Source organism: Lineus longissimus, chromosome 7 (genome assembly GCF_910592395.1).
Source record: "Lineus longissimus chromosome 7, tnLinLong1.2, whole genome shotgun sequence".
NCBI classification, from domain to species: Eukaryota; Metazoa; Nemertea; class Pilidiophora; order Heteronemertea; family Lineidae; genus Lineus; species Lineus longissimus.
In genome coordinates this window covers 5,588,593-5,600,958 of record NC_088314.1, presented here as the reverse complement: position 1 = coordinate 5,600,958, position 12,366 = coordinate 5,588,593, and the positions used below count along the sequence as shown (strand labels likewise).

Sequence of the window (12,366 nt, the reverse complement as noted above, 5' to 3'; positions counted from 1 at the left end):
CCAGCCACTAGAATCCTCAGACTATTTCAAAACAGAGATACCGATTGATTTGAAGGTAAGTTATTGAACTCGAACCCAACATCAAATAGATTGTGCATGCATGCACAGACACAAGAAGACAGTGTTCTTTCAGAAACGTGAGAGATTTGAGAATGTTGTTCAAGAACTTGGAATTCATCATTTTCATTCAAAAAATAAATAAAATAACAACCATCTTGAAACCTTTACCATTACAGTAGCAAAACTATCATCACAATTCGTACAAGCAGAGAATGCAATTCACTCTACTGATGATTGCAACTACACTGTGAGACTAACAAACTACAAGAGCAGTCAAAACACAAAAAAAGAATGGGTTTTAAATGTGCACTCTGAAATATCGTGCTGATATGTCAAAAGTTGTTAGACTGAAAAAAGATTTATTTAGCAGATAAGAGTTATGAGTTAGAGAAAATTGAAAATGTTGATTTTATCAAATGGTAAAAATATTGGAAATGAGAAAACAGTGACAGATGTGAGAGTTGACTGAAAGTTCATCATGTTCATTCAGAACAGATGCCACTGTCTCACCAAAAGAGCACCGTTTTTTCCAAAGAAATTGAATAGAAATTTGCTTTGTTGGCCCATCTCCAAGCTTATGACAACGGCGGCAGTATCTACAAGGAGATGGGACAAGCTCGTGAAGGATAAGAGTTTTATGTGTTATTCAAATGAAAGGCAGTAAAACACCCAAGTGCGTGAAACGATGAGTACCTTTCTGTAGCTCTCTTCAGCGATGGGTGAGAGACCTCCATCATCATCACTGCCAATCTCAACAATCTAGCAGAAAATATGCAGAAATTTACAGTTGGCTTTTTGTTTTTGTTTCAATTCTAAAATCCTGGGCAAGTTGTTTAGATGAAGATAATGAGATTATGCAGGTTTTGAATGTTATGGACTTTGGTATAAAAGCATGCCAAACTAAATATCATAAATTGGAGCAAGGCATGCAAAGGGAGAGAGCACAGTGAAAAAGATTTGTGAACAAATATCTTGAATCAGCTTTTCAAAGCCAACAGTTTTGATCCTCATAAATTCGGCTGTGCTCTCTTTAAACGAGTCATAGCTTGATGCAAAACTATTTGGGAAATATCTAAATGGGATCATTCTGACCTGTTTCTTAGCCACTGGTTTTGCTTTAGTAATTACAGGCTGGAAATTGTATCAAAAATTTACGTTATTATTCATTTTTTAAATAATTTGCAACCCCCTTCCCCTCATGTTCTTTATTATCAAACTGAATCTAAACAATTGTGTTGTGTCATCTGTGATGAGGAAAACTATTTCTTTCAGTCTTCCAAGTATCATTTATACGGACCATATCACTGTCAAGGCATCCCCCCCCTCCCCATACTCTTCTAAACACCTTAACACCTGCAGAGAATTTGATACAAAGCGTTCTCACCTGTTGAACAAGAGGATGGGCTGGGGTGATGGGTGGTTCGTCACCATCAACAGAGTCCCATTCACTGCCTTCAGACTGAAATCACAAACAATTTGGTCAGTTCAAGCAAACATATTGCTAACAGTGTTTGAATGACACTTTTGAAAACTTGCTGTGCTGCTGATGCAAAAGAGTGAGTGATAAAACGAATGCAGTTTGGGCAATCTTTTCAGGTACTGGGCCAGCTTGTTCAAAAGAAGCTAGACAATAACTTTAACTTGGTGTCAGGACAACCTGTGTCAGAAAAAAAGCTGTGGAAATCAATCATGGTCAAAAAGAAACAATCAGGCTAAGACAAAATAACAAGACTGAAATCAAACATATGAGAAGTTCTCCTCAATAGGAATCAAATATGTACAATCTCAAAACTTTCTGAGAGAAAAGTCACACATCACTCAGGTGAAAATATATAATAAATGTCCACCTGTTCTTGAATCATGCAGAGAGGGGAGGGGTTGTCGATTGCACTTGAATCCCAATCACTGGGACTAGACTGAAATGAAGAAATGGTCAGTGTCATCCCTCATTAGGAAACATAGGAAGTAACACAAATCATTTTGTAAATACAGTGATGTTAATTGAACAGTTGTTGGGCATGTAATTCACAACACACTTTTCAATAAAATCAATTTTCTTCAGAAAACGTGACTCCACAATTTGAAAGATTAACACTGGACTAGAATTTACAACAAACTGAGACTTGAGGGTGGCTGGATGAAGATTAAAAGGAGAAAGAAGGGTTAGGTCTGGAGATATAAACTTGTCAAGACAGAACGGAATGTAGTATGTGAGGTTACTCTGAAATATGAAGAAAGCACAACAAATTAGAGATGTATGAGATAGATATGCATACTATTTTATCAGAGGTAAAACATGTATGTGAGGGCACTCCACTGGTGATTAAAACTACACAGATTCACACGTCAGTACCTGGGGTGGAAATTGTGGGGAAACGGGCGATTTTCTGAGCTGGAGATACCCAGCAGCTTCTTCAGCTACAGTCGAGTCCCATTCACTCTCCTCATCCTCCTCTTTTTCCACATCATCATCATCATCATCATCTCTTTCCATATCATCATCGTCATCATCCTCTTTTTCATTGCAAACAACCTCTTTTTCATCCACAACCTCTTGTCTGTCAAGCTCGTGCTCCTTGTTGATCTCATCATCATGATCAGAATCTGGGACCTCGTCTTCTGCAACCTCCTCCTCCAATTCTCTCTCATCAGCGCTACCCTCATCATCACCATCACCATAACCGCTAGGGTAATCTTTGAGGTCTTCATCATCATCATCATCATCATCATCCTGCACCAGTTAACAGTATTTTGTGTCAAAAGACGAAACTTTATCAAACACACTTAGATGTTCTTATCATTGGTTTCAAAACAAAGCCTTATTCTTCTCATGAAATCACCTCAAAGTTGAACCGAGCAAGTTTTGAGTTGCCACTACCAAGCTTTCTTACCTTTACACTCTCAGTTCTCTGTCTTGGTGTACGTGGAGTCATTTCTTCAGCAGTTGTGTCCCAGTCACTCAAGGCACTCTGAAACAGTGCGATAAGACATTACATCAGATTCCATTCGATAGAGCCACAACTACTGGTGTAAACAAGTCTTATTTCAGCCTCTAAATCTCCCTCATTCAAATCCCCCTTAAAGTGAGTTAGCGATGTAACATATATTTGGCTGCTTTTCTTTACATCAGAGACGGTCAGACTTTAAGATGTTGGAAAGCCCCTAAGTCTCACCTGTGGTCTGTCTCCTCTTGGCGTTATCTTGGGTATAGTATCAGCTGCCGTGTCATCCCAGTCACTGTTATTCTGGGCCTTCTTACGTGGACTCGACAGCGTTAGGTCCTCTGGATCACTCACGTCACTGACATCACTCAGACCAAGTTCTTCCATCACTGAAGCAAAGAGTTGGAACAAGGTTAAGAAGCCCAACAGAAGAGTACATGAAGAGTACATGAATTACATAAGCTTTCAATTAAATCTCACTCCAACTCCTGGACACCAATCCACCATAGAATAGGAGAGAGTACAGCTATGAAAAACATTCAGCAGTTAGAATCATGCATGCAAAATACAGATCAATGAATAAATCATACCACATCACGATTCAATTGGTATACAGGCAGTACTAACCTTTCCTCTTGGTGTCTCTGTCAGACTCTTTCTTCTTTTGTTTATCACTTGCTGATTCAGAGTTGAGAATTCTGGAATCCTGAAAAATATGAGAGCTCTTTCAGATAAAAGTTTACCAGGGATACGAAAAACAAGGTCAGGTCAAACACGAATTCAACTAACATCACTAGAGGAGAGCATTCTAATTTCATGTTATGACTCGCGAGGTCCTAGACTGTTGGAGAAGCAAAGGTCGAATCTACACCTATATGTAGGATTTCAGTCTTCACAACTATAATAGGTATTGCATTTAAACTGTTATCCAATGCTACTGCTAACTGCTTTAGGGAAGTGTACAAGGACTTTACACAAAGCTGGAAGTACAGTGGGTACTACAATGAAGATTTTCGCTAATTTCTTTCATGTAGTGCTGAATGCCATCTTCACCAGGACTGCATCTCTTATTGCACTTGGACCCATGCTTGTGTTATGCCTTACCTTAGCATGTCTAGGTGGTGCCTTGGGTCCATGCATTTGGATAGTGCGCATGATAGGTAGGTCATCATCATCACTCTGTCAAAATTAGTTCACTTATTAAGAGTCGGTTAGGTGAGAGTGCAACAAACTACCATTAGGCTCGCATTCACGAAAACTTCCAATCTTAGGAAGAAACACTGAGGTCATGAAAGCGAGCCACGAAGTTTCAAATAAGGATTAGATTATTATCATAGAAGCCTGACAAGCTGAACTCAGCTGAAAGACACTGCTAACATGAAAACATCACTCTCAAACTAGTAGCAAATATACAGTCAAAGAGCTAAATCTACTGCAAATAAGGGGCATTTACAGAGGCTACAGAAAGCTGCAAACTACATGGTACACACAAGTTTTGTTTCAAACATTATCGTCCAAGGAGTGATATCAATATTTTTCAATGTTGACAGAAAAGAGACAGTGCATTCTGAAATCTGTTTAGCTATATACCATTGACCAAAGATTAGAAAGTTAACACTCATTGGAAACCAAAGTATGTTAAGTGACACGCCACCTATTGGTGACAGTACCTCCACATCTGTATCATCCTGTGACATCTGTTCTTGTCGGAATAGCGGCTTCTTCGCCTGACCAGCCGGGACACCCAAGCCGAGGCTGCTTTCATCATCATTCCATGAATCTGATTGGACGGAATCTTGTGATTGCTTTTTGCCAAATTTAGGGATTTTCGATGTTCCATTTTCTGAAGGCCCTTGACGGGATTCAGTAAACTCTACTTTCTTCTGCTTGTCACTGTCTACCCTTTTGGGTATCCTTGACCTTGGAGATTCTGAAATGGATGAGAGGGAATGTTATCTAAAATCAAAATACTCTTCTTTTTCTTTGGCTAAACAAGATGGTAATGTATATCACTGCATTCTTCAATTTGAATTTGATCAATTTCATCTTATGGGTGTGCATTACCTTTCGTACTTGTATGCATTGAGTCTTCTGTATCTGAACCTTTCACAAACTTGGCTAGGCTGACTTTTACAGGCTCCTTCTGCAAGAGATGAACAAACAGATTACTTTAGTTTCGCATTATTCAATTTCTGACCTAAACAAAGGAGATGTCCTATAAATTTAAGTCTGTTTCATTTTGTTCAATTCCTTTCTGAACGAAATCCAATTGTTTCATTCTCAATTTAACACAGCAAGGTGTTTCATAGTACTTTAAAGCAACGGTCAGAATCTACAACTTAAAATATTGACAGATAGCTGTAGCAATAATGTAGCCCTTGAGACCAAAACAAGGGATTATATCGGTATTGCGTTTGCAAGATTCAGGCTAGAAAAGAACAGGAGTAGAGTGCCAATTTGACCAGAGGATTAACACCAAATGGGGAGACTTAATAGAGACAACTAAAAGATAAGTCTTGAAGTGCATGCATTCAGAATGGACAGAAAATCATGCACATATGAACAAGGTAATGCTATCTGGTACATACTGAATAAATCATGCGCTAAATTCACTACCGTAGTAATTGATGTTTTTTAGGGACCAAAGGTTTCAATCAGGATCACCATCACCAAATCATCCACAAGACTAGATTGAATACCATATTTTTCTTAAAGGTCACATACATAATTGATAGGCTTAGAGTGGCACTGTTTACTTGGTACTCTGACAGTTTCCATATGTCATGCATAAGTTCCCAATGCTCAAGAATTGGCAAGGGGTGAACAATTGTTGGAAAGACTGTGAACCAGAGGCCAAGAGAAGCCGATAGCCAAATGCCATTATTTGAATCAGTACCAGTAAAATGCTCTAAAGTAATGGAAAAGGAACATCAGCTGCAAATAGAACAGGGGTGATTGTTAAGTTTGAGTAGCAGGGGTGAACAGGTGAAAATCACAATTGGCCAATAAAACTGTGTGACACTTCAACGCAACATGGAAACAGCAAACAGGTTAGTTGGTGATCATAGTTTTGAAGGCAGGACAATGGGCTTTTAAAATACATGATGATAATGTCCAAATCACACAGATAACACAGTTATAAACTCGTCTGAATCAGAATCTTGATATCATTCTCAAATTTAACTCGAAACTACCACGAGTAGCTCAGATTGGGTGATCTGGACATTCATGTACACATTGCCTTGCCTTAGATGATGAAACTGTATCCCTGAAAAGCTATGGCGTTCTTTCGACAGGGTTACAGCTCTACTCATCAAGTGCTTATAACTTGAGGGAAATATCTCACATACAAACCATAAGACTGAGCACTCCCTGAGATATTTCCCAAAGAGGTTTTTCCGTGCAAAGTATCAGGGCACCAGCAGAGGCTCTGAGAAGTGCTGCTGCAGGACTAAATTTCCTAGCCCCCTTCGAAAGCAATGCATGGAAAAACCTGGTGTGCACACATCAATTCACAATGTTACTCACAGCATCACCATTACTAGAAGCACCAGCATTATTCGCCTGATTTTTACTCGTCTGTGTGGAATATTACAATGTGAGTAGAGGAAAAGCATACATCTCAACAGCACCATGTTACACAATGTCTTATATCATGCATTAGATATTTGAGCAAACATTTCTTGAGGGGAAAGTGAATATTTCTATTCATTTACTTATTTTAACTCTTCTGCATGGAATGTTAGTTGGGGAGAAGCACACAGTTCGCAGAACTAACAAATCTCATGGATTTATCATGCATATCAGTTCAGTTTTCTAGTTAATCTATTCCTGATACATACCTTGAGGCCTAAACCGAGCGACTCCTCCTCCGAATCCCAAGAATCAAGATGATCAAGGCGAGGGCTGGCTATGCTTAAACTGGCATCCACTTCAGAGATATCTGCGGGATGAAAGGAAAGATATCACAAAAAAAGTTCTTGTCTAAAAACACAGGATCTAAAAGAAGAAGTTGGATTGACAAGTCTCCCAAAGATCGTTTACAATAATCATAAGGCAGTAAAAGTTTTTATCAGTAAACACTAACAGTTTTCTAGGTGGTTGGAGTATCATCAGACAATCATTTCAGTCAAATCAAAACACTTATGAAAAAGGGTGACTTTATCCATAAGAAAGTGTGTGGAAAGTGTCTGAATAGAACATTGTGTGCTATCTTTAAAAGATGGTGATGGAAATAAAAGTTTTTGAAATCTCTAAGCTAAAAATATTGGCTATAAAAGCACAAACTGAGCAAAAATAAAAATAAAAACAAAAAGTCTTGAAAATGAAACGCAACAACTGGTCGGTCGCATGAAACACATCGACATGTACTGTAATTTCTGTACCTTTATGACCAGTGGCTCCAGCTACAGGGCAAAACAGACACAATAGATAAACATGTGAAACTAAGCTGCAGATAAACATTTGTTTGCATCTTTATGGCCATCCAGATCCTCAGGTGTGTCATGCAACCTGAACTGGTCACCCGCTGCCAATGTGTCATGTCAACTGCTGCTCCAAGCCAAGCTTTCAGGGACATCATTTTTCGATAAATAGGACAACTCCAACCTCCCTACCTCAGGTAAATATCTTTATCTCAGACTTTAAAGACTACATAAGGCTATTTCCTTATGTATACCGATGGCATACTTATATTCCAAATACAGATCACACAAAAATACATACCTGCGTCAGCAGCCGGAGCACCAAAGCCCCCTATCGGCTTCCGGTGAAGTTCAGGGGAAGATTCTGGTGTAATCTCAGGCGATGATTGGACGGATGATCTTCCTCTGGACCCAGATGTTTGTTCTTGTATTAACTGTGAGCATGAATGGTGACCTTCTATAGCAGCACAGTCTTCAGCACTCCAACCTAAAGGAAGAAAGCGTGATTCAAAATATTTATTCAAACTTCCAGAGAAGAAGGTTAATTACATTTTTACATATACCCAGAAAGAAAATACCCTTCAATTTCAAGTCTGTCAGAGTTTTGAACAGCAAGCAGGGCCAACTTTATCATTTCACTTTTAGAACTGAACGTCAAAAGTTAGATTTTTTGGTGCAGCATGACCAGTCATACAGGTTTTCTTCAAAAGGGAGTATGTAACTAAAGTCAAGTCAAAGAGTTCAGCAGGCCACAGCTGAAACCAACATGATGAACCTCCCTGGTAAACTGTCTCTCGACCGTGGATAGTTAATGAAGAGAAAGTGCACTCATCGCCACAAGATATTTATTCAACAAATCAAGGAAGATTCCATCATGTCTATAACAATGGCCTATCACCTTGATGCAGATACCGCCAGCAAACTAGACAAAAGCGTCCAATATCCAGCAGGTATTTTTCTAGTCATTTTATTGACAGAGAGTGTTTTTATTACAGAACGGCGCAAGGTTTACCTCGGTTACGACAGGAATAAACCATTGATAGCACGCACAGTGAAGCCAGGTAAATTATTGATTAAAGCATCATTACCAACGAGCTGCGGCATGCCGATCATTATCGGTCAGTATTGGTTTTCAGAGCAAGTTTCAGGACAATGCATACAAGATTATTTACAAAGCAAGACAGTGTTGATTTCCCAACTAGTGGAGAAGTGCACTAGTTTCTACAGTGGATGATATACATGTACATGTACTGACCTTTGATATCCTTCTTTAGGACATCCGCATGATAACTCAAGAATAGTTTAACTAAAGTGACAGATCCAGCATGGCAAGCATGCATCAAAGGTGTCCTGAAAAATATGAAAATATTTGTTGAGACATCTCAGGAAATGTCCACGTCAACCACTCACATTCTTTTCATTCTCTGAAAGACGTAGCTCAACATGAGAATTTCAAACTTTAATTTAGAACAACATCTCAATTCGGGCATTTACTTCTGACTGATTATAGTTTTACCGTTTATTTTCATCTGTTATATCGATATCTGCATCACTGTTGAGAAGGAGTTGGCAGACGTCATAATACTTCTGTATTGTCGCTACATGGAGAGGTGTGTAACCAAGCTGGAATTAAACATGATGAACAGGATTAGAAGCTGTCAGCAGTACAGACAAAGGTACAAGCTAGACCAAGGGAATACCCGGTACACTGACCTCTGTGGCCTGGTGGTTAAGGCTTCAGCCTCATGATTGGAAGGTCAAATTATCAAGCCCTGTTGATAGCTCTTTTTTCAATGTGGACAGTCGGTTAGCCACCAGCTATAGGGTACAAACTGCCTTCTCGCCAGGCGTCTGGCATTAGAGATAGGAGTTCGTGGGTAAAGAGTGTCTGGTAAGCTGAATCTTGAAGGCCCTTTCGTAAGGGGTGATACTGTTATAAACAAACTTTACTGGAGAGAGAAGGGAAGGGAGAGAGAATGTCAATCCTAATAATCATTCACATTGTACCTTATTTCGGGCATCTGGGTTTCCATTGAAGTCGATGAGGAGTCTGGCAATCTCTAGCTCTCCATCTTGGACAGCATAATGGAGTGATGTGTTCCCTTCCCTGTCACAGTTGTTGACTTCAGCTTTCGCTTCCAGCAGCAGCTTGGCACATTCTAGATGATGGCACTCAACCGCCTGAAAAGTAAAGAAACAAATTGTAACATGCAGGGCTCAGCAGATCATGCCACCACTAAGGCAATTGCTATAGAGAGAGGGATGCAAATTGCCAACACGGAATGATGGATTTGGTGAGCTTTAAAAGTCTCTCTCTCTTTCCCTTCAGATGTAACTTTCCCCTTTGTTGACATGACTGAAGCCACTTTTGATTACTATAGCAGGCCAAGAGAGATTACTTGTTCATAAATCTTCATGATATTTGGGAATTTCAACAGTCAAACATTTTGTGGGCATCTTGCTAACACCAATGCAGCAAAACCAATTATTCTACACAAAATTTTATTGCGTCGCATGGCTTAACCAAACCCGGAATTCACAAGGTTTAGGTCAGGTCACAGAAGGCATTTTGACAGGCATAGTTTGAGATATTGTCCTGAACACAAAGTAAATCAGTCATTCATAAATATGGCATTCTACACATAACTGCACACAAAATCATATAGAAGTAGAATAAAAGTGAGCAAGGTGTACACGCATGCAAATATCTCAGGTCACTTTTAAAGATACATGTATAAGGAAAGCTTCTTCCTGTTCATGCAGTTTGAAGGGCGAAATGAGCCATGACAAGACTGAAAAACTTCATTTCTGGTGCCAGTGGAGGCAGGAGGGTTTTTGTCATAATTTGTAATCATTAATAGCTGAAAAACTGTCCAGGGGTGGTGCTGGCACAATAATTTTGATAACGGCACGTATCAACTTGATAAAATGTCGTCAGTTTTAATACTTCCGAAAACTAAACAACATATGCGTTTCATATCACTGCCATTTAAGCAAACTTGTCAGGTGAATGGGGGCAAAAGTGTAGACAGTAAGCCCTGTACTAACGATTAGAACATGGGCCTATGTGGCCATGGATTAACTCATGTGAAATAACAAAGGAATTCCATTGGAATGAAAGAATAGAAGAACTAAGTCAATTCTAAAGCATAACATCGGTAAGGTATATAATGACAAAACACGCGGCTGTAGGGCAACGCTAAATTTAATTCTTTTGCAAGTACTTTCGCAAACATAATAGTCCAATCTTGGTCTTGTCCAGAATGCCCTTATCATGGCACTATTCAGTGCGTACTGCAATCAGTGCTGCTGCTTCTCTGGGGAGGAGACAAGTCCCAAATGAGGTACAAGAATAGCCATCACTTTCAAAGAGAAACAGCTTTAATCTTCTTGACTCTGACACAAACTTTGTCAGAAACACCCCATTCAATAACATGTGTACTTGTCTTCTGGTATTTTCGATTACGAATATTTGAATATCAATACCGGCCTGAATTTTCGATATCAGGATTTTAGCATATATGCCATATCAAAATTAACTAGCTTTTAAACTGGAATTTAGTCAAAAAGAACTGAAATCTCACTCTGATCACTGACAAGTATTTACTACCACTTTATCAAAGGATTTAGATATATAAGCTTTGTGATTTGAATGGAATTTATGGAACTCCCATAGTAATTATTTCGTAAAAGCCATCACAGACAGGTGAATACATCAATCTACTGGGTATAAAACATGACTGCCCGACACAAATGGCCATGCTATGAGCCTAAGAGAAAAGGGGAGGAGAAAAGATGGGAATCTTACCAGACAGAACTCCTACCAAGAGAGACCAAAAACCAACTGCACTACTTTTACCACTTATGATATGATTTGGAAAGTCTGTTGACACAAGTATGGTCTTGACTTTTAGATTTATGTCAAAAATTGTCCCCGAGAGTGAGATAATGCATAACAAAATCACTAACTATAGTTATTAGCATTTTCTGATCATCAAATTATATCGTAACAATCAGAAATTTTTGGGCAGACCCCTAAAAAGTTTCACAATGTTAGAGCATGGTTACTCACTTGGGACTTGACACTTGGAAGTCTTCAACTTTACATTCCATGGACACAAGGTAAATGTGTGGTCTCTATTCTTACAATTTTAGTTACATGTAGCTCATATACAGTCATACATGTGGCCAGACACAGGTCATCAAACTTAATGGTGCAGAAATCCTTTGAACTTTCTTTGACCATGGAGAAGGCACCAAAGCAGGAAATTGGTTACACAGAAATATCCCTAAATCACATCGAGAACTGGACAGTGGCCTACTAAATTACATGCCAATTTGGCGACCAGTTCTTCCCACCAAAAAGAGGTCAGGTTGTCAGTGACTTGATGATGGGGCCAAGGACTGACAGCATGTCTTGATAATTTTGCGTATTTGACTCATTGAAAATTATTTTGTCAAGGAGAATTCTCTTTAAACATTCTATCTGGGAGTGGGATGCCCTTTTTCCCCCAAGGCGGCACTGAGAGCATATGGTCGTGTCTGTCTGACTCACTACTTCATCAATAAAATATAGATGCATGTTATCAATCATAACATCGCATGAGGCAAGACATTTTTCATTCACATCTTATGAAAGGAATCACCAATTCAAATATTGATTTGTCATTATGTGAACCAATATGATTTTCTGAATCATGTGCTCTTCCATTATCAATTCATTGCATGGTCATTAATTAATAACTTACATGCACTCAATCAATTTAAATAGTTGGAGCATCTGTCAGGTTATAGAGGATGCTTCAGGGTTTTCTCACAAAACGTTTTTGAGACAGATCAGACCAGTACCAACTATGATGAACAAAGAGTCGTTTGTTGGCCTACGATGTTTAGCACAAATAGTTTTACAGCCAGGGCAGTTGTCTGCAGTCTTGGAACAT

At 39.1% G+C, this 12,366-nt stretch overlaps 1 protein-coding gene across 16 annotated transcripts in view; it reads right to left on the bottom strand.

The window, feature by feature from the left end:
- LOC135491514 (ankyrin repeat domain-containing protein 26-like) overlaps positions 1–12,366 on the bottom strand; it is a 46,487-nt gene that overhangs the window by 32,886 nt on the left and 1,235 nt on the right. For 9 of the 16 annotated variants that reach the window (XM_064777441.1, XM_064777455.1, XM_064777445.1 and 6 more), the window contains exons 3-16: positions 9,434–9,607; positions 8,943–9,049; positions 8,682–8,776; positions 7,728–7,913; positions 6,845–6,945; positions 5,067–5,145; positions 4,673–4,932; positions 4,107–4,181; positions 3,630–3,708; positions 3,234–3,391; positions 2,952–3,029; positions 1,445–1,519; positions 1,153–1,191; positions 754–819 (exon numbers count right to left, since the gene is read on the bottom strand). In XM_064777441.1, coding sequence (XP_064633511.1) covers positions 754–819; positions 1,153–1,191; positions 1,445–1,519; positions 2,952–3,029; positions 3,234–3,391; positions 3,630–3,708; positions 4,107–4,181; positions 4,673–4,932; positions 5,067–5,145; positions 6,845–6,945; positions 7,728–7,913; positions 8,682–8,776; positions 8,943–9,049; positions 9,434–9,607 — 1,572 coding nt within the window. The remainder of the gene's footprint in view (positions 1–753; positions 820–1,152; positions 1,192–1,444; positions 1,520–2,951; positions 3,030–3,233; positions 3,392–3,629; positions 3,709–4,106; positions 4,182–4,672; positions 4,933–5,066; positions 5,146–6,844; positions 6,946–7,727; positions 7,914–8,681; positions 8,777–8,942; positions 9,050–9,433; positions 9,608–12,366) is intronic. The other 7 variants (XM_064777453.1, XM_064777451.1, XM_064777457.1 and 4 more) reach the window with 4 other exon arrangements.